Here is a 24,578-nt window from a genome sequence, read left to right as displayed (position 1 = left end):
AGCTGGAGCGAGGGAGAAAGCGGTACCCTTGGAGGTCCCGTCAGCTCTTCAAGATGTTGATGAGGCTTCCTACAGACGTGTCTTGTGCTGCGATGGAAGCTAGACCTAATTGGGGTGTCGTAACACCCGCGATATCGGCTTTGTTTACAGAGGTACAAAGGATTCAACAACGATCATGAGACCAAAATACTTGAGGGGCTGGACAACAAAATGACGAGCACTATTTCTTCAACACAATCGCTAGTCGGAAATAAACCAACAACACGAGTACGTCCACAAATACGACACTAGGCCTTAACCCAGTCATGAACCCATTTATGCATCCAGTCTGCTTGGATTCCACCCAACCCTCCCAAAGTCTCGCTTGCCTGCAAAGCCTTATCTCCCTCCATCGCTGACATTTCATCACCAACAAGCAACCCTTGATAGAAATCAAGAAGCTTGACTGCAGGATTGAACTGCAACATGTCCTGCAATTTGGCCGCCGTATCGAGTGAAGCTGCATCTTTCCTGACCCGTTCGATCCATGTACTCAATGTGACCTCTTGGATCTCCTCTGTGCGCCCTTTGCCTTTGATGGCATTGTTCAGAGCCTTGATCACGATAGGTCTCAAACCATCCCATGAGGTCGGTCTCGGATTTTGAGGGTGGAGTACTCTCAATATGCCTTTTTCGGGTGTCTCTTGACCTGGGAGTGCAACAGAAAACTCAACCAATGTGTTTGCCAGGACATCGATGGGCACCCAATTGATATGGTTATTCCTGCCTTTGCCCAAAGAATCAGGTATCATTCCCAAATGCAGCGAGCTCACAACAAGACTTGGGAACCACTCCCATTTATTCCACGAACCCGGTGCGAATGCTGGACCGGCGACTTGTCCAACCCGGACAACTGTGACATCAACATTTGCCAATTTGGATTCCGCATACCCGAGGATGCGCTCGGCAACGTACTTGCTCTGTCCGTATCCCATCGGCAAAGGAGCTGAGGCATCCGTGATAATTTTCTCTTCAATAGGATTCTGGGGAGATCCCATGACCGAGCTCACGGAGGATATGAACATGACATGGGCACGTCCGGGAGTGGCTGCAGCGAGCTTGACTAGATTGACGACACCCTCCAGATGTGGTTCAAATGTTGGCAAAGTCAAGTTGAAGTTCACAGGCCACGCATTGTGAATAATGTTGGTGGCAGTGCGTTCTAATCGAGAGTAGAGCTCGTTTCCAAGACCGAGTTGCGGTTTGGCTAGATCTGTTGTCAAAAATGTCACCCGGTCGACTGGGAAGGCCGTAGGGAGACCACGGGCCGAAGAACGTGCTCGCTGAAGAGCGACTGCATTCTCTGCTCGGTTCAGGCAATAAATGTGTCCCACAGACGAGTCCGAAAGGAGTGCTTGCAGCATATAACATCCAATTCCGCCAGTAGAGCCAGTGAGCAGGACCACTCTTCCATTAAGGCCAATACCCGAATCATGTTTGGAAAGAGACGTTTCGGTGACGTTTTGCGCCACGTGGTCGACCAGTGCGGTGTACTTGTTGATCGTATCCTCAATGATATCAACTCGAGAAGATTGCTCCAGAGTATTTGTTGTGTTGCCTTCTTCGGCGAGGTTCAAAATGGCCTTCGTGAGCATCTTGATAGTCGGATTGGCATATACTGTGCTGATTTCGAGGTCCGGCAAAGCAAGCACGGCTTTCAACCGGCGCGTCATCTGAAGTGCCTGCAATGAGTCGACACCGCTGAGGAAAATGTTCTCATCTTCTGCAAAGTCCTTGGAATCCATAAAGCTACTAAGAGTCTCGGACAAGAAGGAAGCGACGGCCTTGGAATCCTTGCAGTCGATCGACAACGCGGACATATCGAGGTCTTCCACATCCAGAGCTGAGACTTTCTCCGCGTCGGCATAAAGTTCGTCAATCTCCATTTCGTACAGATTCAACGTAGGTCTCCTCTGGATAGTGCCTTTAGCGCTACGAAGCATAGGCTTCCCCGGCTTGATAAACATGATATGTGATTTCTTGATCTGTGCATGTCGTGGACAGTCCGCGTTGGCAGCTTGAATCGTTGGCCATATCTCTTCAATGAAGCCAGCTCGTTCTGCGACAGATAGAGCTTCTGCGTCCTCTGGCTCGACCAAGAGTGCAGCTTGGAATCTCATTGAGCCCAGAACAAGCACAGACTTGACTTTGGGATGACTGGAGATCATTTGCTCCATCGTGGTTGGATTTGTCTGTCATGAAAAGAGATGTGTTAGTATGGACTTCTCGGTTTACGGAAGAGATCTACAGTAACATTTGAGAGAATTTAGATGCCCGGTTGGTATTTTACATGAGACTTCCAAGGTACCTACCTTCTCACCTGTCAAGAAAACAATGATATCGTCTCCTCTTCCACGGTAATGCCAAAGGTTCGGCTTCGACGGGTGCGGCACATATAGATCTCCTGTCCGATATTCTTTCAGGTTCGGAAAGACTTTAAACACGGGTTGTTCCTTGTCGCTGTCAGGATGGCGCGCAATAACTGCCTCGTATTCCCCTTCTGAAGCATTCTGGAATTCAAACCTGTAATCAGGGTTGAATTGAAAATGTTTCCATTCTGCGGTTGGCCATTGATCAGCTGGGTAAATGGTCGGAAACAGTCCAGTCTCAGTGGTTCCGATGATGGAGAAGAACTTCATCTTCTCTGAAATCTTATCGCCAACGCTTTGGCTGAGAGTGCCTCCGGAGTAGAACATTGATGCCAGGTTCATGGAGACAAAGTCTAACAGATCTGGTTTGTTCGACAACTCTTCAGCTACCAAGGGGACAATAGCAGCACAAGTAGCGTGGGTATGCTTCAGCCCATCTACTAGTACTTGTGCAGATGGAATCAATCCGGCGGGTGGGAAGATGATTGTTGTCTCTCGATAAATTGCTCCCAGAATCGATCCAAACATGGAAGCTGCCTATACAAGGTCAGTGTGGTTCAACAAATTCTCGTTCTTCGTACGTGGAATGGAGGAAACAGGAAAAACAATCTTCCAGGAGACCATAAACCATGCTGGTTGTTGAACTCGGCAGGCCCATCAACGCTGACCCAATACAACCAGCTATCGGCGAAGTCATGGGTCCAGATGATAGGTTTTGGCAGGCCTGTCGTTCCAGAGGTATGCAAGACTACGAGAGGATCTTTACGGGCTTCGTCAAAAGTCTTGTCATAAGGATAATCAGGATAGGTTTGGTTCAGAAGATCTGCAACTGATGGGATCTCAAGAACGGCGATGTCGTGTGAGGCGGCGATCGTGGTTACTGCCTGAGGTGGGGGGTTGGGCGCTACCAGTTTCTTGCAGTCTAGCAAAGTGAAAAGATTGACGTGCGCAGGCATGCTGTTCCGCGGCGAGGTGAGCAAGACCTAACACTATGCATCAGGAACGGTCTTGCTATGTGCAAGGAGCCACTTTGAACCCACCTTGTAACCTGCTTTGACTGCGCCCAGGAGGAGACCATTGTACCTGACGTCGAGTGGTCCGATGTATGCCAATGTCTCGAAGTCTTTGCCAGGGCCGATTGTGTTGTGCAGCCACCAGGCAAGGCCATTGATGGCATTTGCGAAGTCTTTAAAGGTAACCTTGAGGAAGCCCTCGTCGTATCCCGTTGTAGATACTGGGTATTCAGCATAGATGGCGTCAGGAGTATTTCTCGCACGTCTGTCAACAACATGATTGAGGAGTTGCCTCCTCGTGAACGTGGAGTCTGCGGTGGTCATCGTGTATGTCGCCGAGGTTTGGATCTAGCCCTACTTTCAAGACTCGCCTGGCCAGAAGAGACAAGAGGCCAGGAGACAGATTTTCCAGAGACACCGCCATACTTATACCGAGCCAACGCGTCGTCGAAATTCGGTGATAATGACAGGCTTTCATGTAAGAAAAAATGAAGCTATACGTTCGACGTTGGAAGCTCAACGGCACTTGGATCCAAAGGTAAGTAGGTTGTGGCTACGGCACCTTTACGTAAATAAAGACATTGTCGTCCTCGGCCATGGCGAGTATTGAGTGCGGCGATGGCGGCTCTTAGACGCGTTGTACGTAAAGGATCATCGGCATCTTTGGCCTGCGGTGTGGAGGAAGAGTCGATGCGCTTTTATTAGTTGACTTTGATTAGTACTGGTGCCACATGTCAATTCGTCAGCAAGCACGGGTACAACCCTATTTGGGGCAGGGGTAACGCTATGCTGCCTTCGGGGAGAGTCAACAATACATATCCATGATCTACAGAGGATTGGCGTTTTGATGAGAAGCTCTCAGTCTGGGGTTGTAGGTTTACCTAAATTAACCATTGCTGTAGGGATCTTAGGTACGGAGCAGGGCTCACGCAAAATAGTCACTCTGACATAAAATGATGTAGAGATAGTGCCTAGCTCAGAGTGGTGGGAGACCTACAAGCTTACGGGGAAGTGCCTAATTGAAGGACCTAAGCAGCGCTTAGGTGACACTTAAAAACCTCCTTTGGTGGGATGAACCAAGACCAACTTTTCATTCCTGAATATCATACCTGATCGTTGACTCGTGACCGCTCGCCACAACTCGAACAAAAATCAATGATCCCATCACTGACCAGAAACGTAGAATCCCTCTGGATTCCTTGCCGTAATGAACCAGCAGTACGTATATAGATGTTTGCGTCTATCATTGAACTCCCTCCTCACATTTCCTAGCATCACTTGGACCTCTTCCTGTGACCATCCGAGCGCTCGTGTAAGGTAGCCCAGCGTGACTGCCTCCACCGCATCATGCATTTGAAGCCGAAGGTATGCTCCTATCTCTCGAAGCTTTCGATCTTTAGGCCATGTACCTATCGGAGTCTTCAACCATAAGAAAAGGATCCGACCGAGTCATAGCGTCAAAGGGAAACATATTACTCACCTTGATGACGTGCGTCTGAATGTCAACGAAGCCGGCTTCTTCGAGGTGATGCTTGAATTGCGCTGCATAGTTCAGACGTCGACCGAGCGCGACACTCCCCTCATCAATGAGTTTCTGCCATTTAGCGATGGCCGAGTCGTCGGGCAGACCTGCAGGGTTCTGAGAGTAGAACCATACTTCAAATTCTTGAATCTCTAACCAACCTCCAGGCTCTAGGGAGTCCAATGCATGTCGGTACATTGCCGTCCAGTCTCCAATACTACCAGACATGCTCCGCTGGTGTATGTAGTCAAATCTGCGATTCTGCGGGTAAGCCCATTCTTTTTCAAGGTCATCAACCATGAAAGAACAATTCGGTGTAGTCCTTATCAGATGATGTTAGACAGCTAGTTTGCCTTATAGCAGATAGGGTGTCTGATTACCATTGTGACTGGATTGGACTGAGATCAACACCTGGAGATTCCGTTGAGTGTCCGTACTTAGTGGACGGTTTCCTTCGAGGCTGTAGCGAAGGGCTTACCAAGGACAGTTGCGGAAGGAAATTCACTGAGGTAGGACCATATAAGCTCCTAAGCACCACAAAGACGTGAAGTTCTCTTACTCTGCGAATTCTAGTGCCCAGAGTCCCGTCCCAGTGCCGATATCCAACACCCGCCGTGGGTCGGTCATTGGCGCAGTATATAGTTGTCCGCCTTGGACGAGACGATAAATATGGTGGAGCATGTCCAATCTCTCTTGCTCTTGTTCATCGTTGGGCTATACATCTCAGCACAGGTCACATACTGGTTGTCTTGGGCAGAGTACAAAGATGTATGAGCTATGGTCCAATTGCTGATATCTTCGTCCATTCTATCCCGACATCGTTAGTGGGTTGGGATACGTGCGAGCTACATGACTCGCCTCATAGCTGCCTCTAACGTTAGCGAGGCCTCGGTGGTTGCAGTGGAGGTGGACTTGCACATAATTCAAGGCTGATGAACGAAGAGACGTTGTAATTGAAGCATCGTCGCTAATCCGAGTCAAAAACCACTGCATATGCTCCCGGCATATGTATGTATACCTTACGTATGCCGAGTCAATGTCACTGCCCTCATCTTCAGCGGTCTGCGCAGTGCTTCAGTAACAATGGTGTTCGACTTGGGGCAGGTCGACTCACCTGGAAATCAATATGCGCGTCTCCCTCCATGGGGGTCAAGCATCAAATTAATTCTGAGAAGCGGCGAACACACAAGAGCATCCAAGATTGGCATGAGAAAAGCAGAAATCGTGGGTGTTATACCAACAACTGTCTTCCGCTCAAAGGACCTTGAGAATGCAGGTCGGCAGAATATCCGTTGCACTCGCTACCTGGAAGGATGTTGCCCGCATCTAGAGAACAACTTTAGATGCAGGTTGCAGGTCTGGAGCAAAGATACAACAGCGAAGAACCAAGTTGGTAGGTCAGTGCAATCGTTCAACAGCAGTAGCGTGCATATTTGTGCAGTAGTTGACCGTCGCTAGGAAACGGAAACTCCCTTCCAGCTGCAAAGTGTGATTGTAACGTGGAGGGGATGGGGATGGAGGCTTATGTACTCGGTCCTCAAGTCGCATTTGGCGACGACTCCTGTCTCTCGCTAAATGTGCTTTCTCCCCTCTATTTTCAGCCTACACCTCCTCGTCTATCTTTGATCCTTCACTTGGTGCACTGACAACTGACAGCCCTCACTGCGGCTCAGAAGCTTTCCCATGCAGTAGACATGGCCTTTCTGGAGAGCCTGAGTGGCTTCCCTCGAGAACTATTAATAGTATGTGGATCAGTGTTGCTGATCACGTATCTGCTTGGGCTCTCTGCGTGGCGCTTGTACCTTTGCCCTCAGGCTGAGATACCAGGACCGACTCTTGCAAAGCTCACATATTGGTAAGACACCTCCAGCGCGATAAATGCTTCGTCCTTTCAACACAACTCACTGTATAGGTACGAATTCTACTACGATGTTGTACTCGGCGGTCAATATATCTGGAAAGTTCGCTCCATGCACGAGAAGTACGGCCCGATCGTGCGCATCAACCCAGAAGAAGTGCACATCCAGGATCCCGAATACTATGATCAGGTGTACACTGGTCCGACGCATAAAAGGAATAAATGGACCTTTTTCACGAACCAAAGTGGATTGCCTCAGTCTGCGTTTGGAACTCCAGACCACAATCTTCACCGCATGCGTCGAGGTGCGATGAACCCTTACTTCTCAAAGGCAAAAGTGCGGGTACTCCAATCGCGCATTGAGTCCAGTCTGAACAATCTGCTGGTCAGATTTCAAGAGTTTCAAGAGTCCGGGAAGCCTATGACGGTCTCGTTGGCTTACGCAGCTCTCACGAATGGTGGGCATTTCTAGCCTTTGCCAGATGACAGCTGACATGAATGATCAGATATTGTCATGGAATATGCTTTCGCACGCAGTGATAATCGCCTGCTGGCACCCGATTTTGACCCGAGCTTCAAAGAAGCAGGCGAAGCAGGGGCTAAGTTGGGTCATTTTGTGAAACAAATGCCTTGGGTGTTGACCCTGATGAAGGTGATGCCCGACTCGGTGCAGATTGCTTTGAACCCAGTGATGGCGAGTTACATCAAGCTCAATCAGGTGAGATTCGCCGAATTTTCGAAAATAGTCCATTTGGATCACAGCGTAGAAATTGCTGACATGTGAAACAGGACATCATCAAGCATGTCTCCGAGATCTACTCACATCGTGACAATCCTGACACTAAGTATCAATCGCAGACAACAATATTCCATGCCATACTGCAGGGTGATTTACCAGAAAGAGAAAAGTCCCCTGATCGCTTGTGGCAAGATGGACAAGTGGTCGTTATCGCTGGCACATTGACCACCGCAGCCGCCCTTTCGGAGATCACTTTCCATCTTTTGAGACAACCAGAGGAATTACGGACTCTCAAAGAAGAACTTGTGAACGCCATACCAGAGCCCACGACTCTCCCAGATGTGGCCAAGCTAGAGCAACTTCCCTACCTCACAGCGACCATCAAAGAAGGTCTTCGGTTGAGCAGTGGCATCAGCACCCGTTTGCAGCGCATTGCCACAGATGAAACGCTCATTTATACGGTTAGAAAAGAGGCAGATGACAAGAACAGTACCGTTGAAAAGCAATATGTTCTTCGTCCCGGTATACCGCTGTCGATGACTGGCCTGCTAATTCACCATTCGCCAACTTATTTCGAAGATCCCATGGAATTTCGACCACAGCGTTGGATCAGCAATCCTAGTCTCGATGATTTTCTGGTGCCGTTCTCTCGTGGCACGCGAGCATGTGTAGGCATGAATTTGGCATATGCAGAGCTCTATCTCGCGGTGGCCGCTGTCTTCAGTCGGTACGGAAGCAGCGAGATTCATTTTGAAAAGGACCATGGGTATCTAGAGTTGTATGACACGAGTTACAAGGACATTGAAATCATCGGTGACGGAGTGACCCCATTGTATCGACCAGAGAGTAATGGTGTTAGAGTTGTGGTCCGTGCTGCATGATGATGGCGATTTCGATGCAGTGACATTGGAGCTTCGACTACGCGCAGGATATTAATAGCGACGACTACCGCCCTCAATACTATTCCGAGACTGCTGAAAAGTGAGGAGTTGAACAAGGCTAGAAGTGACTGCTAATGAGATGTCCCGGCCTTGGCAGCGGAAACTGCATATCTGTAAACACTTTTCCGCTCTGTCGTCACGACTTTTCAAGGATCATGTTTCCTACCCACTATGACCTCGAACATCGTCTTCGATCGCAGATGCTGTGGTCGTTGCGTGCTCCCGGGATACCCTGAGTCCGACTCCGAAGTCCCTCAACACACACTCGGCATGACTCGTCCATTGTGTACCACAGTCGCACGACTGCGAGGCGATCTGGTCCCCAATTTCCGTCATCATGCACCACGAAACAAGGAAAGTCAAAACCAGCATGATTTCATCGATTGAGTCGAAGCGGGTTATGGTTATTATAAGCGGCCCTCTTTTGATCTTGACATGTGTATATTCTGGTAAAATGACCACACCTCTGCGCCTACCTCTTGCAAGATCGGTACTCTGCACATCTCGACCACGTCAGTATCGCATCAGCAGCTTTTCAAACCTAAAGCAGCTATCCACCAGTACATCAGTCAAGATGCCAGAGCAATTGAAGCCCGAAGAGGTCAACAGCAAAACCGACCCGTCCGTGTCCAAGCAATTCGACACTGAGACACCGAAAGACGTCCAATTTAAGGAACTCTATGAGCTGATTGACGGCAAGAAAATCAGTATCCTCTCCACGTATCGTAACTCGGTAGGGCCTGTTGGTCGATCCATGGCCGTTGCCCAACGATCGGGCCCGGATATCTTGTATCTCGCCAACAAGCATAGCAGGAAATTCCAGGACCTAGACGCGAACAAAGAGGTGCAGATCACATTCCAGGACAGCAAGACACAAGATTGGATCAGCATCTCAGGCACCGCGACAACGACGAGTAATGACGATCCACGCATCAAAGAGCTTTACAGTACTGGTGTCAGCGCCTGGTTTGGGGATCTCAAGGACGGCGTGCATGACGGCACGTGGAGGGATCCGCGAATGAGTCTGATCGAAGTCCAGAGCAAGTATATCGTTTATTGGAAGCAGGAGACGTCTTCGCTTGGTTTCCTCAAGGAGGTCGGTACAGCTGCAATGACTGGCAGCGTCGCACAGACTGGTGTTCAGCGTGAATTGCTGGAGGAGGATATCAAGCAGGAGAGAGTCTAAGGGTAGTCGGCATTAGTATATGAAACATTCTTCGGCCTGTGGACTCTCAATTGTGCACATTTGTATCACACATTTCTACCACTCTGCTGTACCAATAGCAGCGCATTGTAATACGTATTGTGCACGTGTTGAAAAGGCTGGCTGAGCAAAAGTCAATGTTACGCACAATTGTCGAGCTGAACAACGCCACATTTCAGGAGCAAGCATGACGGCCAAATAAGGAATAGCGCCTTGGCAGTAGAGCCATGGGCCTCGAAGGGTCTCTTTAGGTAAATGTTAGCGGTGAATGACACTCAATATGTGAACGTGGCCTCAGTTGAAATCTGTGAACGACCACCACAATTTCGATTTATTGAAATCTAATTAAACCATCTTGCGAGTCACGCTTCGTTTAGCAAATTTCATTATTGACATTATCGCTATCGAAGATGCTGAAGGTCCCGTCGCGTAACAAGGCCAGCGGCCCAAATGCCGTCACCAAAGCAGTCATTCTGGTTGGTATTACAGATAAAGCGAAGATTGCGCACCGCTGACGCGATTAGGTGGGAGGCCCATCTCGAGGAACTCGTTTCAGGCCGCTGAGTTTGGATCTTCCAAAGGTAATCAACCTTCACCCGCCTTTTCAGAGGTCGCCCACAGTCACTAATGCCCCTGCTTTAGCCACTCTTCGAAGTTGCTGGCCATCCCATCATCTGGCACTGCTTGAAGGCGGTTTCCAAAGTCCCAGATATCAAGGAGGTTATTCTCATTGGTTACTATGACGAGAGTGTCTTTCGCGACTTTATCAAAGACTCTTCGAAAGAATTCCCTCAAATCAAGATCCAGTACCTACGTGAATATCAAGCCTTGGGAACCGCTGGAGGCCTCTACCACTTCCGTGACGCTATTCTCAAGGGCAAGCCAGACCGATTTTTTGTGCTCAATTCCGATGTTTGCTGCTCGTTCCCCCTCGAGGCTATGCTCAAGCTTTTCGAGGAGAAAGACGCCGAAGCAGTCATTCTCGGGACTCGTGTCGGCAATGATGCCGCCACCAACTTCGGTTGCATTGTGTCGGACTCACACACGAAGCGAGTTTTGCACTACGTCGAAAAACCTGAGGGCCATATCTCAAACTTGATCAACTGTGGCGTCTATCTCTTCTCCACCGAGTGTATCTTCCCATCCATCAGAATCGCTATCAAGCGTAAGACTGAGCGACCAAGAATGATCTCCTACCCTTCATCCGAGAACATGGAGTCCTCTTTCATTGCCGACCCAGAAGAGGATGGCGAGAAGAACGAGGTTCTTCGCCTCGAGCAGGATATTTTGTCCGATCTGGCCGATAGCAACCGCTTCTACGTCCACGAAACTAAGGATTTCTGGCGCCAGATCAAGACTGCTGGTTCCGCCGTCCCAGCTAACGCTTTATACCTAGCGAAGGCATTCCAGTCTCAATCTGAGGAGATCGCAACCCCGTCAGCCACCGTTGTACCCCCTGTCTTCATCCACCCTACTGCTACCGTCGACCCTACAGCTAAGCTGGGTCCCAACGTGTCCGTTGGGCCCAAGGCCATCATCGGGGCGGGAGCTCGTGTGAAGGAGGCGATCGTCCTTGAGGAGGCAGAAATCAAGCATGATGCTTGTGTCCTTTATGCAATCATTGGCTGGAATAGTCGCGTCGGTGCGTGGGCCCGAGTTGAGGGCACTCCCACTCCGGTCAGCAGCCATACCACTAGCATCATCAAGAATGGTGTCAAGGTCCAGGCCATCACGATTCTTGGTAAAGAATGTGCGGTGGGTGATGAGATTCGAGTCCAGAACTGCATCTGCCTACCTTACAAGGAACTGAAGCGCGATGTCGCAAACGAAGTCATTATGTGATACAGGTCTCTCGCATTACACAGGTGTGGCTACGATAGACGGAATGTATCAAGAACTTGCACTCGATACTCATGTCAACGGCGATAGAGAAAACTTGCTTTCCAGGACGAATTGTGATCATAGGTGCTCTTCACAGAGAGCTTAGGTTGTGTCTATGCTAAATCGCTGAAACTGCTGACTCTTACTACTTATTGCTCCGTCAAGCCGGACTAGACTCACTAGGCACAATGTCGTGCTTGGATAGGTAGTTCTTCTTAGGCGTCCCATTATGCAATTCCTTTCCTTACAACTAGTAGTCCGCAACTGACATTGATTATGCCAGCACTCTATTTATTGTGGTTTTCCACCTCTTCTTACAATGTTTCTTTTCTGAATATTTCGTCGTACCCTTATGAGGTGCTGAGGTTCTCAGTGCTGCTTGATGCTCCCTGATCTGCGAGTATAATTGATAGCCTACTGGGGTCATACCCCTCCTGGATTTTCTTTCCTTTGTCATCAGTTGATGCTACTCATTCTTAAAGAGAAGACACATATGTAATGAGCAGTCAGAAGGGCCGCCTCCAAGCTTGCCGATGAAGAAAAGACCGTCACGACGCGAGGACCTCGCCACTCAATGGACGTATGAGCTGCATTCGCGAGGGCGGGGTCAAGTGCAGCAGCCATCATTGTTGAACATCTTGTGATTTTCCACTACGATACAGGAGAACTATGACAAAGGACAGCAAGTTCACCAAGGACAAAGTGTTGTTTAAAGGTGGGTGGTTGATTGTGAGTACCTCGTCACACAAACCGAGGGTCGGAGTCCAGGTTCATCCGAAGCCGCCGTCCCCGTCCAGGAGGAAGGAGCCTCTATTTCGTTATATCACTACCGCACCATTGCACCAGCCGACAGACTTGAAAACAACACTGTTCTACAGATACAACATCCCTTCTCACTACCTTCCGACCTTCAATCTCGAACCGTTCATACAATGGCACACACCTTTACGGTTCCCGACAATTATGGGTAAGTTCTCCCGGAATGTTCGAATGTTTCATAACCGCCTAACGACAGACAAGCTACGTTGTCCTCGTGGCCCTAGGCCTGGCGCCGGTATTGGCATTTGCCCAAGGCATCGTCGTAGGGATCTGTCGAAAGCCAGCTCGAGTTACATATCCCAACCCATATGCCACGCCACAGGAAGCGAAAGAGAATCAAGCATCATACAAGTTCAACTGCGCGCAGCGAGCTCACGGAAACTATATGGAGAATATGCCTCAGACTATTGCATCTATGCTTTTTGCAGGCCTCGAATACCCTGTAGCAACAGCAGCACTCGGAGCAGGTTGGATATTCTTCAGAATCGTCTATGCGTATGGATACATCGCAGGGCAACAGGCACAAGGCAAGGGCAGGCTGTATGGATCGGGTTTCTGGTTGATGCAGGCTGGAATATGGGGACTGTGCGTGAACATGGGCTTGAAGATGCTGTAGACCAGAGTTTCACACGACTAGGTACCAGTATTGTAGACACCGACCATTAAAACACATTGGTTGGTCCGGGTGCGCAGAGTAAATAGCAATTGCGAGCCTGCGTTCCGATTTCTTGTCCCTGAGTCATGTGGTGCCGCACCGTGAAAAATATTGAGTCAAAAACTTCTAGACAAAATCCCATCCCACCAACGGCCCCAATGACTCAAGCAGTGATTGTTTAACCACGCAGGACACTCCGCTCTTCTTTTCAAGTCTTGACAAAACAATCGACTGAGAATCCTCCAGCATGGCGGACGCAAACACTTCGCTCGCGCAGGAAACTGCGAACCTGCACCTCGACGAGGTCACAGGCGAAAGAGTCTCCAAGTCGGAATTGAAGAAGAGACAGAAGCAAAGACAACAGGAGGAAAAGAAGAAGGAAAAGGCAGCCGCCGCGCCTCCCAAGCCTGAGAAGAAGGCTTCCAGCGCAGAACTGGACGAAAGCAACCTCAACCCGAACGTTGGTCCATCTTTTCCGTTGCTCATTTTCGCAGGCCTGCTAACCTACCCCCTTCGTAGCAATACTTCGAGATCCGGAGTGGACGGGTCAACCGCATGCGAGAAACCAAGAACCCAAACCCCTATCCTCACAAGTTCCAAGTCAACACCGACATCCCCAAGTTCCTCGTTGAACATGCCGACCTCAAGCCAGGAGAGCAGAAGAAAGACGTCGAGATCCGAGTCGCCGGCAGAGTCTACACCAAGCGAGCGTCGGGCAACAAGCTGGTCTTTTACGACATCAGAGGAGCCGGCACAAAGGTCCAGATCATGTGTCAAGCCCAAGAGGCCAAGGGCGACGTTGCATTCGAAGCACAACATGAACACCTCCGACGAGGCGACATCATCGGCGTCATTGGCTACCCAGGCCGGACATCGCCCAAGAACAGACCCAACGATGGTGAACTCTCCGTCTTCGCGCACGAAGTCATCCTCCTCACGCCCTGTCTGCATCAAATACCCTCGGAACACTTTGGTCTTCAAGATGTGGAAACTCGTTTCCGCCAACGATACCTCGACTTGATCATGAGCGACCGCTCTCGCAACATCCTCCTCACGCGGGCAAAGATCGTCTCTTACATCCGCAACTACTTCGACTCGAATGGCTTCATCGAAGTTGAAACGCCAATGATGAACTCGATCGCCGGCGGCGCCACGGCCAAGCCCTTCGTCACACACATCAACGAGTACGATACCGACATGTTCATGCGAATCGCTCCGGAGCTGTATCTCAAGATGCTCGTGGTCGGTGGCATCGAACGTGTGTACGAACTAGGCAAGCAATTCCGCAACGAGGGCGCCGATCTCACGCACAACCCGGAGTTCACGACCTGCGAATTCTACGAGGCCTACGCTGACGTCTATGACGTGATGGACCGCACCGAAGAGCTCGTGTCTGGACTCGTCAAGGAAGTCACCGGCGGACACAAGACGACTTTCCACACCCAGACCGGCGAGACGTACGACGTCGACTGGTCCCGTCCCTGGAAGCGCATCGACATGATCCCGGCCCTCGAAGAAGCGACGGGTGAGAAGTTCCCCCCCGGTGACCAGCTCCACACCGCCGAGACCAACGAGTTCTTCAAGCGTCTCTTGAAGAAGGTCAACGTCGTGTGCTCGCCGCCCGAGACCAACGCTCGCATGCTCGACAAGTTGGTGGGCGAGTTCATCGAGGAAAAGTGCATCAACCCCACCTTCATCACGGGCCATCCGCAAATGATGTCCCCCTTGGCCAAGTACCACCGTTCCCAGGCCGGCATCTGCGAGCGTTTCGAGGCCTTCGTGTGCAAGAAGGAGATTGTCAACGCTTACACCGAGTTGAACGACCCGTTCGATCAGCGATTGAGGTTCGAAGAGCAGGCCCGCCAAAAGGCACAAGGTGACGACGAGGCGCAAATGGTGGACGAGAACTTTTGCACGGCCCTCGAGTTCGGTCTACCCCCCACGGGCGGTTGGGGTATGGGTATCGATCGGATGGTCATGTTCCTGACCGACAACTACACGATCCGTGAGGTTTTGGCCTTCCCCTTCATGAAGGAAGAGAAGAACACCGGAAAGGACAAGCAACTTGCCGCCGAAGTCGTCGGGATCGAGCCAATGCCTGAAGAGGACGTGAGTGTCAAGCATTGATTGATCAAAGCGGTAAACGAGACCGAGTGAACCGCCTTCTTGTTTCTCTTGTTCAAGGGAAGAGTAGTTCACCTTCGCCTCCCTCTGGATTTGGCAAACCTGACTAGAGATATTGGGAAAGAATTAGCATCTTGCGTGGATGGATAGAGAGATGCCATGTGGGGGTTTCTTTTCAAGGAGACTACCAAGAGAGAGAGAGAAGAAACAAGAGAGGCAAGAAAGACCGTACTGGGATGAGATACGAGTTGTACGCTATAGACGTTGATGAGGCATGGAATGGAGCCGGAACCTTTTTGGGGTGATGATGTACACCGAGACAATAAGGGGAGAGAGACAAGAGACAGAGAGGGGCCAGACGGTCAGATGAAACTTTCTCATGTCCCATCACACACGTGTGTGTCTTTGCATAACCAGCGGCACGAACAATATGTCAGAAGAGAGAATTGAAATCGAAGAGTCTTTTTTTATTCTTTCAAGGCCTTACGCTCCCGGGTTTTAACATGGCTTACTTGCTCTATGACATGACATGATATCAAAGTAGTCGTACAGTTGCCATCAACAACGAGTGATGGCAAGGAAGCAGAGAGTATATATACGGACTAAGGGAAACCCCCCAAAGTCACCCGCTCCTCATCTTTAACACCACCTTTCCCTCACTGATTACTGTCGTTCCACCTCCTCCTTTCCCCTCTGCCGCTGCAACACGAGTTGATCCCTCAAATCACCTTCGGCTTGATTGCTCATCATCATGGCGAATGCCGTGATGCCAGGCACGACTGTCGCTGCCAAAACTGGGCCCGTCGTCGTTGTGGCTGCTGCGGCAGTTGCTGATGGTGATGCAGCAGCTGCTGCGTTGCCCTGAACGCCTTGAAGAGCGGCCTTTTGTGCACGCTGAGCAAGAATCTTGGCCGCTTGTTTCGGGAACCAAACCCGACTTCCCAAGACCACGGTCCACGTCAACAACGCCAGACTGCCGGCTTGATGGGCGCTCGCCAGGTGTGTGGGAACGAGGTACAACAAGGTACATATGCCCAAGGTGACCTGCAACCAAACGAAACCCACAACCCCGTGGACTCCCTTCTTCGCGGCTCGGGGCAAGATCTTGGCCATGTTCCCGGTTCGACTGAAAGCCCACAGGGCCATGACGGCCGTGAAGGTCGTGGTGGCGAGGATCCGATGGTCCAACTGTACCAGACTAGGGTTTTCCAACATGTTGCGCCACCACAGGTCGCTCCCGTCCTCTTCGCGGGAGTAGAATTTGTCCCACAGTTCCGACCTGGGAGGGGTCAAACCGAGACCCATGTAAGGGAACTCGTTGTAGATCAGACCCGCGTCCAGACCGGCGACGAGACCTCCGGACATTGCCGTGATAAAAACCAGCCCCGCCAACAAACCCACGTACCGCTTGAACGGTCTGAGAGCGGGGGTTTTGAGAGTGTCGAAAACACCTTGTGCTCTGGCCGGTGCCGCGGTGGAAGCCTTGAGGATTTTGTTCGTCCTGAGAATGTCCAAGCCGTTCCAAAGCATGGCGAGGTAACAGAGAAACGCAGCACCCAGGTGTGCCGTCAACCGGTACTGCGACACGCGTGGGTGACTGCCCGGGGCGAACAAGTCGTCCTTGAGTCCCGACTTGACCATCCACCAACCGATGAAACCCTGGAACCCGATCAGGCCGGCGATACCCAGTAACCTCACCGCCATGCTGCGTGACACTCGCCGCCTGGCGACGAAGTACGCGGCCGGCAGGACGAACGAGAGGCCGATGAACCGACCCCAGAGTCTGTGAATCCATTCCATCCAGTATATACTCTTGAACTCCTCGAGTGTCATGCGCGAATTCAGCATTTTGAATTCCGGCGACGAACGGTATTTGGCGAATTCGGATTCCCAATCTTCTTGGGACATGGGTGGGAGGGATCCAGTCACCGGTTTCCATTCTGTTATACTTAGTCTGGAAAAGAAGAACCAATTGTTAGTCATTCGAAACAAGTGTAGGCCAGAGCAAAGCAACAAAAGCGTATAAGCATTGTCGTATATTTCTTGAACGTACCCTGACTCTGTGAGTCTGGTGAGACCACCAAACACCACAATCCCAAAGACACTCGCGGCGCTACCGAGAAGCCAGTACGCCACTGTGTTGGACGACGTATCCGGGAAAGACGACGACGAGTTGTTCTTGTTCTGCCCGGCGGCATCTCCATCGCTAGACTGCGCAGCCTCACCACTCTCCGCCGCCGCCGCGGTCTTTTGTAGAGTAGCTCTTGAATTTGCAGAGGCCGAGAACAAGCGAGTAGACTCGAATCTCTTGGCCGCATCGTACCTCCTACTGACGCTCGACTGCTGCTGTGTGCCGCATCCTTGCACGAAGGGTCGTCGGGAGGCGGCCGTTCTCGTGGTAGATTCCGCGGTCGTCAAGGTTTGAGTCTGCTGCGTGAACGGGCGACGAAGATGTTGTTCAACCTTGCGAGGATGACCGCAGTTGGAAAAAAACCGCTTGGACAAACCTGGCGCGGCTTCGCGAAGAGCTCGCGCAAAGCCTGAGCCGGGCAGCATGACTGGAAAGCCAACGCTGTGTTCAATGCTGCAGGCAGACAGAGGAGAATGAAACAGAAGAGAGAAAGAAAAAGGTGCAGTACCCGACTACCGTTGTTACTGGATCTACCTGTGAACAACCTCGTATCCGTACATTTCAGTTTCTAACCAATCGGAGAGCTTACAAAAATATCCAGCTCAAGTCAGACCACATTGCTGGTGATCAATTGTAATCTGTACGGACTACATGTTCTACCTGTATACATCATTTTATGCCAAGGTTGAACGAGGAATCGATATCCTCGGACAAATCGATCATTTTAGTTTCAAATGTAATTGATTGAAGCATCGATTGTGACACTCTTGATACACACACACAAGTTCGCTAGCTATTTATCATCATTATAAAATTCGTGGTCATGAGCCCAAATATGGAGTATTAGCAGGGATCAGGTTAGTTGATCGGTCAATAATGGTCCAAGATATCGTCAACTGCACTACCCTGTCTTGAAGGTGGTGCTCTTCCTTGTGGTCCAGATCCCTGGGGTCTGAACGGTGAATAGCTTCTTGTTGGCTCATTAACACTACGAATTGTAGCACTGGGCGGTATCGAGGATGCAGGGGTCATTGAACGTGGTTCCTCCGAATACGGTACGTATCCTGCACCTGATGTATTTTGTAGTCGAGGTAATGTCGGTCCACCTGATGGTGTCATAGCCCGTGAAGGCAGGCCATTAGGCGTGAAAGACCTGTCGACTGGTGGTGGACCACCTGCTGTCATGGCTCGAGGCGGTGGTCCGTTTGGTGTGAATGATCGTTCTGGACCTCTGACAGGAGTTTGCGACCGAAATTGTGGACCAGGAAGAGGTGACATGCGGCCTCGTTCTTCGGAAATGCTTGGAAAGGCAGGTCCAACAGCGGCTGGCGCACGACGTCCCATACTGTCTACAGCTGGGTCGGAGTTCGATCCAGACCACGAAGGCGCCTTGGATGACGTAGAGCTCCGATCATCTGGGTAAGGGAGAGCTCCAGAACTGTTCGGAGTGTATCGCGGGAGAGAGTGGTTGGACATGCCAGTGCCAGGTCGTGGGAGAGGATCCATTTGATAAGATCCAGGATCATTTCGATTTCCTTGCGCTGTGCCTGGTCGATTGGGGGCTGGGCTATATGAGCGCTGAGAATACTGAGACATCCCTGTTGGATTTCGATTGGGCAATGGTCTGCCATACCAAGCACCATTGGGATCTTGTCCTCGGTCTGGTGTCGTGCCCATTTCTCCTGCGGAGCTCATCAAAGGTGCGTTCGACGTGAAGCTTTCAAAAGAGGCCGTCGATCCATGCGTGACAGTGCGCACCGGCATTGGCGGTCGAGAGGAAATATTTGGTAAGGTTGGCAGTGACTCGTTGCTATTCCTTCCCGTCCCTGGTCTGGATGTGTATTCGGGCAGAGTAGTCATTGTTGTCTGTCGAGACAAACCTGGGAAGGCGTCTAATTTATCGGTGCTGAGGTTGGGCAGAGTAGGTTGCTTCTTGATTTCAAGTCCTTCTCGAGCAGCCTGGGCTTCTTGTCGAGCTCGAAGTTGATTTTCTTTCTTCAACGCTTTGTCCACCTTGGTTCTCACAATCCTCTCCATTCTTCGATTGATCTTTTTCCGGCAATAACCCGTAAGACCTCCATCGCCACTGGGGATATGATGCCAAAGGAAAAGCAGATAGAGGACCACAGACACCATCAGACTGATGACTGAGATAACCCAGATGACCAGTGTCCACAGCATACCGAACAAAATGACGGCCTGTAGGTGATTGGAATCTGCTAGGATGCCGACATTGACAAAGAATTGGACAATGGGAGAGTGTCCGTCGTTGGGGGCATGCTCGCCCACCGGGATCAGCTTCAACCTCAAGACTGAGTAGAGGGTAATTGCATTGATAACTTGTCGTGGACCTTCGGCAAACACAATTCGTAACCAGGCCTCGAATGAAAAGTAGGTGAAGAGGGCAACGTAGTCGGCACCCTTCCGACTCTTGGTCAATTCAGCAAACACCAAGAATCGTTTCCATCCTTTTCCCTGTCCCCATCTGATGGATTGCACTCGTACCGCCAACGGGTCAAGATAACTCTTAGCCACGCCACCTTGTCTCATGACTCTAACCGCACGCCACCACCGATAGACTAGAAGAACGAAAGAGAGGATGATACATCCCGCAAAGATCCATCGCGAGATATTCAGAGGAATTTCTGGTTTGATCTGTCCAGCCCACCGGTCGAATGCGAGGAGGTTGATGGCGGTAAAGGTATCGACTGCGTAGACGGATATGGAAACGACAAGCATAACAAGGAGGTAGCCATAGGCAAACGGTGTCCAGCACGAGGAAGATTTGAAGTCCTCAAGATTCTGTACAGCGGGTCAGTCAGGGTATAAAACTTCTCTTCCTCTGGCCAACACTCACAATGTATTCCCATTTCTGTTCAGCGCTCAAGGCGCCGAACTTTTCTCTTTCACCACCGCAGCAGCCCATAATGAATGTGGTATTTTGGTTTTTGTGATAACTCGCAGTCAGCTGCGGCCGGGCAGGAACTGGATGATGATTCAACGAGAGGATGACCAGGTTTGTGGCCGGTATTTACTGTTCTCAACACAGGTCGTGTGTATGTTGGTGGCAGGTGTTGCAGCACGGCTCAGCCGCTGGTCAGAGACAAGAGTCCAGCTCGATTGCCTTGGGTTCGCCTTTGTATTGAAGAGCTTTATTTCATTGCTTCCTTGAAAGATTCCTTGGTGACAGGAGTATCACTGTTGATATGAGAAACCCGTCGAACGATTCTCCTTGGTTATTGGGACCGACGAGGATACAAGGAATTGAGGATGAGTACTCCGTCGCAGAGGAACAATCACGAGCCTGGGTGCGCGTGGTTGACTGCGGACGGACAAAAAGCACAGGGACAAGGGCGGCTGGGTTGAAAGAATGGACCGGGCTCGATGTGGACCGAGCACCCTGGTTGAGAACAATGACAGAAACCGAGAGGTACAGTAAGGAGTGGCTGAAAGGTGAATTTTTTTGGTTGTATCGAATAGCGAGGGATCTGATGCAACAATTGTAAGGAGAGTGATTGATTGCTGGGACGGACAATAGAAGAGAATAGCAAGCGCAGAAGGGATGAACGAGTGAATGGGAATGCGTGACCAGGGAGGAGGTTTGTCTGGAGATGTGTACTGTACGGGAGTTATGGGTGCTTTACTGGGACTAGAGTGATTGAACTGGAGCCACCCCAGCATCAGATGAGATGTCAATGGCTCAAGGGCAGCTTACGTGGAGCCCGGAGGCTCCAAAGGCCGCCCATCTCAAACAAGAATTGACAAGACTATGCCTACAACGATCTAGCAACGCCCAAAGGGTTTGGTCTCTTCTTCCCCTGGATCCGAATCCTCAAACACGCCACGCGTCAGCCCCCCGATCTCTCATTCGTGACCTTCGATCGGCTCATGCAGGAACCCGTTGTGCCCGTTCGGATGCTTGTTTGTGAATGGATATGAAGCCGATCTTGCCCGCAGCCAAAACATAGACCGCAAAACGCCGCTGATCAAGTTTTACTTCAGAGTACGAACTATCTTGCATGGAATACGGGGTGCGGATACTTGTAGGGAGTGCCTATTGTGCAAGGGACACTATGCAACTCCGTACACATCACCATATCCTCTTGGCCACCATTTCATATCGTTTCACTTTGTCAAAGGCATCTACTCCGTGCCCTCTCTCTTTTTCTTTTTGCTGTTTGTTCTTGTCTCGTTCTTCCTTTTCTCTCAGCGCCCGGAGACCTGCAGCATCGTCTTCGTAAATCCACCGTCTTTTGTCCTCGTCCACCTCGACCACTCCCCAACCTCCTACCCGACGGCCTCCTTCTACATGGTGTACAGTGTTCTTCTCCCGTGATTTCATAGAGTGGTATCGAGACCTGGCGAAGGCTAGAAGGACCATTCCTAAGACCAGCTTGCACGCCAGCAAGATCAAAAACAGTAAAAGGAACATGAGAACAGTCGTCATGTGAGTCACAATGCTGGACTTTGTGATCACCGTTGGTATCGATCGGATGATGTCATCAACTGTCCTGGAGATGGTTGCACTTGTACTCAGAGGCAAGGATGACCGTGCTGCTGAATAGTCTTCGTATATGCTGGCCAGGCTGGTCGATGAACTGGGTGCAGTTGAAGGAACCCATGCCGCCATGAACATCTGATACGTCTGCACGCTTGCTCGGATGAAGAGACAACTCAAAGGGATAACAGGAAGGCCCAGCCTTTTTGTGAGATTCTGATCGCCAAAAGCATTCGTGTAGTAGTCCTTGGCCAAGACGTCAAGGAAGCGATCGTAAATCGCAGGACGTGTGTTGTTGAATTTATTGATGTAGGCATGTTTCAACCAATCAACCAACATCTCAGATCCCAACACAACAAAAAATGGTCCCAGTACCTGGCTAACAGCCGGGGCATACGAAGTTATCGAGTTGACCACTGCCGGTAGGAGAGTAAAAGAACTTGGTAAGATCGAGCTCGCTGACCTAGGAGGAACTGCACCTGTCAAGGGCAGACTGCTGTTGCTAGCCGACGGCGCTGACGCTGTCGCAGAAGCCGCGTTCATCAATGCGCTGAGTCCAGAGCTCAGTCCTCCAGTCTCAACGATATTGCGAGCTGCAATAATGACAAGCATGTGCCACAATTGAAAACGCTCAACCACGTCCGCACAGGTTAATTGGAATAAATTCTCCTTTTCGAATTTCTTGAACACTGTGCCTTTGATTTCGACAAACTGGTTCGACATCAAAAGTGTAATGAGGGCGTTGGAATATGAGTTGACAGCGACGTTGAGCGTGATAACTTGGTAGAATAGAGCCACCGAATGAATGACTGTGTACACAAGAGCAAGTACAAACAGCCAGAAAGGCCGCAAGATTTTGCTATGGCCATCCGGTTTCCGCTCAAGTGCTTCACGAGAAAACAAGCATTCGAGAACATCTTGTCCGATCGCGGAGAAGAGTCGATCGCAAACTTCCAAGATGTTGTAGATGACATAGAGCTTTATCGCTGCTTGTCCACGAACCCAGTGATACATTCTGCTGGCGTCGAGTCTCAATAGGACTGTGCAGGTGGTGAGGATCAAAAGGCCTCTCAAAAGATCAGCTTTGTCATCCGGTAGCAGCGCGGAAGGAACTGATTTTGTCCGCCGATGATGTCGATTCTGCCTGCGAGTCTGTAACGACGCATTCTGCGTGGACCTGGGTTCCGTGGCACTTGGTTCTGACACTTTCCGGCCTGTATTCGGAGGGATGCTGCTTCGCCGTCTCTTCCACATTCGACCAGTGCCTTGGTATACAAAGCTGGAAACAAAGTGAACTTCAGTCGTCAGATTGATAGTCCAGGATTGAACGAGGATGTAGATAGATTTCAGGAGCCGGAGCGGGAGTATAGTGAAGATGTATAGCCATGAATCGAGGCAAGCCAGAATACCAAACCAAAGCACGCCCTCTAGGTGTGGAGGGAGTAACAGGAAATTCATGAGCCTTTCAATCTTCGCACGAGATGATTCATAGGGGAAGTCGCTGGCAGCAGATCTGTGAATATATAGCTGTGAGGGCCGTTGAGAAGACAATTCCAGCTGCAGATAAGTCGGAAGTGATAATGGTGGAAGAGGGATGGATGTTGGCATTGGAGAGGGCAATGGACGTCCAGACGATGAGTATCGCCTTCCATCTGCGCCCTCAGTGCGTGATGAACCGTCGGGCACTACGAGTGTTGGACGGACCCGTTCCCCCTTCTGCGGCGACTGAGGACTTCTGATCGACCCAGGTGTTGAGATGGCACGCTGAAGGAGACCGGGCCTTGGGCTAGGTGTGATCTCGGGATGTCGCTGCCGGCCACCAGTCTCGATGGTTAAATGTCGTGGTCTCCTGGAGTCACCCATATCGGCTGAAGGAAGAAGAGGCGAACGGATTGCGACCGCCGGCGCGGGTCCTTCATCTGTGAATACATCGGAAAGCTGTGCAGAAGGAAGGGGACTGGGTCTGGCTTTGTGATGCTGCGCAGTCGAATCAATAGCTCGAAGCGGTAATGATTCTGGGGAGGCCGTAAGGTCTTGTAACTTCTCCGGCGACAATTTGAGCACATTTTCTGGATGAGAAGGAGATTCCATGCCTTTATATCCATCCGGTGTTGTGCCCCAAGGCACTCTCTGACCTGCGCTCCCTGATGCTTTGCGTGCGTTCTCAGGTCCGTTCGAAGGGGACTTGCGTGCTCCATTATCGGGTGATTTCGTGGTTTCATTGGCATTTTCAGGCAACAAAGCACTGTTCAGGAGTTTGTGGCCTTTCATATCATTGTTATGTCCATCAACCCCGTTCGAGTCCAACCTTGTATCCCTGGTCGTTAAACCCATTGGGCTCTGATCTCGAGAGGAGGCCACCCCCTGTGAACGTCGTACTGGAGGTTCTGGTCTTTTCGGGGCGGCTGCATTGTGCCCGAGACTGTTTGGAGGGTCGATAGGATTCAAGGGTTCTCGGTAAAGCACGGTATTACCGTTCGGAACGGAGGGGTGATCTGTATGTCCGTCCATCTAGAATTGAAAGTGAGTCGAGTGGCCAAAGGGCCATGATTTTAGAACTAAATGGCCTTGGTGAATATAGTCAATCACGAGCAGTGGGCTTTCAGGAAAATCCAGCACAAAATTCCACGCATGGGTAATTAGTTGTTAGTCCTGCTCGTGAACAAGTGGTTTCTAATGTAGGAGAGCCTGCGAGAAACAAAAGATGTCACTTTTGCGGCATCCAAAGAGAGTCACTCGGCTCGTTATCGATAAGACCAGGCCACCAGCCACCAGCCACAAGGCA

General features: G+C 50.6%; 10 protein-coding genes across 11 annotated transcripts; 5 read left to right on the top strand and 5 right to left on the bottom strand.

Moving 5' to 3' along the window:
* Positions 1-199: 199 nt before the first annotated feature.
* On the bottom strand, positions 200-4,078 carry PV06_03805. 2 transcript variants are annotated; one of them, XM_016404622.1, is made up of 4 exons: positions 3,449-4,078; positions 2,990-3,391; positions 2,352-2,945; positions 200-2,231 (listed from the first exon to the last, which is right to left on the bottom strand). In XM_016404622.1, the coding sequence occupies exons 1-4, from the start codon at positions 3,743-3,745 to the stop codon at positions 288-290; spliced, it is 3,237 nt and encodes a 1,078-aa protein (XP_016265627.1). In that variant the 5' UTR covers positions 3,746-4,078; the 3' UTR covers positions 200-287. The 2 variants fall into 2 exon arrangements, with proteins under 2 accessions (XP_016265627.1, XP_016265628.1); XM_016404623.1 differs by having other exon boundaries at positions 2,352-3,391.
* A 507-nt stretch (positions 4,079-4,585) lies between these two features.
* On the bottom strand, positions 4,586-5,570 carry PV06_03804 (uncharacterized protein; the record flags this gene model as incomplete). Its single annotated transcript, XM_016404621.1, has 5 exons — positions 4,586-4,840; positions 4,902-5,265; positions 5,324-5,354; positions 5,422-5,447; positions 5,503-5,570. 5 exons carry the CDS (start codon positions 5,568-5,570, stop codon positions 4,586-4,588), a joined length of 744 nt encoding a protein of 247 aa, XP_016265626.1.
* Positions 5,571-6,637: 1,067 nt separating this feature from the next.
* On the top strand, positions 6,638-8,421 carry PV06_03803 (uncharacterized protein; the record flags this gene model as incomplete). Its single annotated transcript, XM_016404620.1, has 4 exons — positions 6,638-6,798; positions 6,856-7,259; positions 7,308-7,519; positions 7,591-8,421. 4 exons carry the CDS (start codon positions 6,638-6,640, stop codon positions 8,419-8,421), a joined length of 1,608 nt encoding a protein of 535 aa, XP_016265625.1.
* Positions 8,422-8,915: 494 nt separating this feature from the next.
* PV06_03802 (uncharacterized protein) lies at positions 8,916-9,764 on the top strand. The gene has a single exon (XM_016404619.1). The coding sequence runs from the start codon at positions 8,936-8,938 to the stop codon at positions 9,665-9,667; it is 732 nt and encodes a 243-aa protein (XP_016265624.1). The 5' UTR covers positions 8,916-8,935; the 3' UTR covers positions 9,668-9,764.
* Positions 9,765-9,959: 195 nt separating this feature from the next.
* PV06_03801 (uncharacterized protein) lies at positions 9,960-11,809 on the top strand. Its single transcript, XM_016404618.1, has 3 exons — positions 9,960-10,161; positions 10,210-10,266; positions 10,328-11,809. The coding sequence occupies exons 1-3, from the start codon at positions 10,096-10,098 to the stop codon at positions 11,525-11,527; spliced, it is 1,323 nt and encodes a 440-aa protein (XP_016265623.1). The 5' UTR covers positions 9,960-10,095; the 3' UTR covers positions 11,528-11,809.
* A 597-nt stretch (positions 11,810-12,406) lies between these two features.
* On the top strand, positions 12,407-13,118 carry PV06_03800 (uncharacterized protein). The gene is made up of 2 exons (XM_016404617.1): positions 12,407-12,533; positions 12,587-13,118. Exons 1-2 carry the CDS (start codon positions 12,499-12,501, stop codon positions 12,999-13,001), a joined length of 450 nt encoding a protein of 149 aa, XP_016265622.1. The 5' UTR covers positions 12,407-12,498; the 3' UTR covers positions 13,002-13,118.
* A 105-nt stretch (positions 13,119-13,223) lies between these two features.
* PV06_03799 (lysine-tRNA ligase) lies at positions 13,224-15,637 on the top strand. Its single transcript, XM_016404616.1, has 2 exons — positions 13,224-13,500; positions 13,560-15,637. Exons 1-2 carry the CDS (start codon positions 13,288-13,290, stop codon positions 15,165-15,167), a joined length of 1,821 nt encoding a protein of 606 aa, XP_016265621.1. The 5' UTR covers positions 13,224-13,287; the 3' UTR covers positions 15,168-15,637.
* Positions 15,611-17,822, bottom strand: PV06_03798 (uncharacterized protein). Its single transcript, XM_016404615.1, has 2 exons — positions 17,218-17,822; positions 15,611-17,118 (listed from the first exon to the last, which is right to left on the bottom strand). Exons 1-2 carry the CDS (start codon positions 17,718-17,720, stop codon positions 15,828-15,830), a joined length of 1,794 nt encoding a protein of 597 aa, XP_016265620.1. The 5' UTR covers positions 17,721-17,822; the 3' UTR covers positions 15,611-15,827.
* A 195-nt stretch (positions 17,823-18,017) lies between these two features.
* Positions 18,018-20,866, bottom strand: PV06_03797 (uncharacterized protein). The gene is made up of 2 exons (XM_016404614.1): positions 20,153-20,866; positions 18,018-20,097 (listed from the first exon to the last, which is right to left on the bottom strand). The coding sequence occupies exons 1-2, from the start codon at positions 20,219-20,221 to the stop codon at positions 18,166-18,168; spliced, it is 2,001 nt and encodes a 666-aa protein (XP_016265619.1). The 5' UTR covers positions 20,222-20,866; the 3' UTR covers positions 18,018-18,165.
* A 228-nt stretch (positions 20,867-21,094) lies between these two features.
* On the bottom strand, positions 21,095-24,460 carry PV06_03796 (uncharacterized protein). Its single transcript, XM_016404613.1, has one exon. The coding sequence runs from the start codon at positions 24,302-24,304 to the stop codon at positions 21,386-21,388; it is 2,919 nt and encodes a 972-aa protein (XP_016265618.1). The 5' UTR covers positions 24,305-24,460; the 3' UTR covers positions 21,095-21,385.
* Positions 24,461-24,578: the final 118 nt, after the last annotated feature.

Source organism: Exophiala oligosperma (genome assembly GCF_000835515.1).
Source record: "Exophiala oligosperma strain CBS 72588 unplaced genomic scaffold supercont1.3, whole genome shotgun sequence".
NCBI classification, from domain to species: domain Eukaryota; kingdom Fungi; phylum Ascomycota; class Eurotiomycetes; order Chaetothyriales; family Herpotrichiellaceae; genus Exophiala; species Exophiala oligosperma.
This window is presented reverse-complemented; position numbering and strand designations above follow the sequence as displayed.

What these genes read in the sequence shown, in the direction of transcription:
- PV06_03801 (XM_016404618.1), top strand. Translation starts at nt 10,096, where the DNA reads ATGCTGAAGGTCCCGTCGCGTAACAAGGCCAGCGGCCCAAATGCCGTC. An exon ending in TCACCAAAGCAGTCATTCTG is followed by an intron (nt 10,162 to 10,209) that starts GTTGGTATTACA and finishes TGACGCGATTAG; the next exon opens with GTGGGAGGCCCATCTCGAGG. An exon ending in TGAGTTTGGATCTTCCAAAG is followed by an intron (nt 10,267 to 10,327) that starts GTAATCAACCTT and finishes CCCCTGCTTTAG; the next exon opens with CCACTCTTCGAAGTTGCTGG.
- PV06_03798 (XM_016404615.1), bottom strand. Translation starts at nt 17,720, where the DNA reads ATGCTGCCCGGCTCAGGCTTTGCGCGAGCTCTTCGCGAAGCCGCGCCA. An exon ending in ACCAGACTCACAGAGTCAGG is followed by an intron (nt 17,119 to 17,217) that starts GTACGTTCAAGA and finishes CTTCTTTTCCAG; the next exon opens with ACTAAGTATAACAGAATGGA.
- PV06_03799 (XM_016404616.1), top strand. Translation starts at nt 13,288, where the DNA reads ATGGCGGACGCAAACACTTCGCTCGCGCAGGAAACTGCGAACCTGCAC. An exon ending in AAAGCAACCTCAACCCGAAC is followed by an intron (nt 13,501 to 13,559) that starts GTTGGTCCATCT and finishes CCCCCTTCGTAG; the next exon opens with CAATACTTCGAGATCCGGAG.
- PV06_03796 (XM_016404613.1), bottom strand. Translation starts at nt 24,304, where the DNA reads ATGGACGGACATACAGATCACCCCTCCGTTCCGAACGGTAATACCGTG.
- PV06_03802 (XM_016404619.1), top strand. Translation starts at nt 8,936, where the DNA reads ATGACCACACCTCTGCGCCTACCTCTTGCAAGATCGGTACTCTGCACA.
- PV06_03800 (XM_016404617.1), top strand. Translation starts at nt 12,499, where the DNA reads ATGGCACACACCTTTACGGTTCCCGACAATTATGG. An exon ending in ACGGTTCCCGACAATTATGG is followed by an intron (nt 12,534 to 12,586) that starts GTAAGTTCTCCC and finishes ACGACAGACAAG; the next exon opens with CTACGTTGTCCTCGTGGCCC.
- PV06_03805 (XM_016404622.1), bottom strand. Translation starts at nt 3,745, where the DNA reads ATGACCACCGCAGACTCCACGTTCACGAGGAGGCAACTCCTCAATCAT. An exon ending in TCCTGTTTCCTCCATTCCAC is followed by an intron (nt 2,946 to 2,989) that starts GTACGAAGAACG and finishes GACCTTGTATAG; the next exon opens with GCAGCTTCCATGTTTGGATC. An exon ending in TTTTCTTGACAGGTGAGAAG is followed by an intron (nt 2,232 to 2,351) that starts GTAGGTACCTTG and finishes TTTTCATGACAG; the next exon opens with ACAAATCCAACCACGATGGA.
- PV06_03797 (XM_016404614.1), bottom strand. Translation starts at nt 20,221, where the DNA reads ATGGGCTGCTGCGGTGGTGAAAGAGAAAAGTTCGGCGCCTTGAGCGCT. An exon ending in AACAGAAATGGGAATACATT is followed by an intron (nt 20,098 to 20,152) that starts GTGAGTGTTGGC and finishes CCCGCTGTACAG; the next exon opens with AATCTTGAGGACTTCAAATC.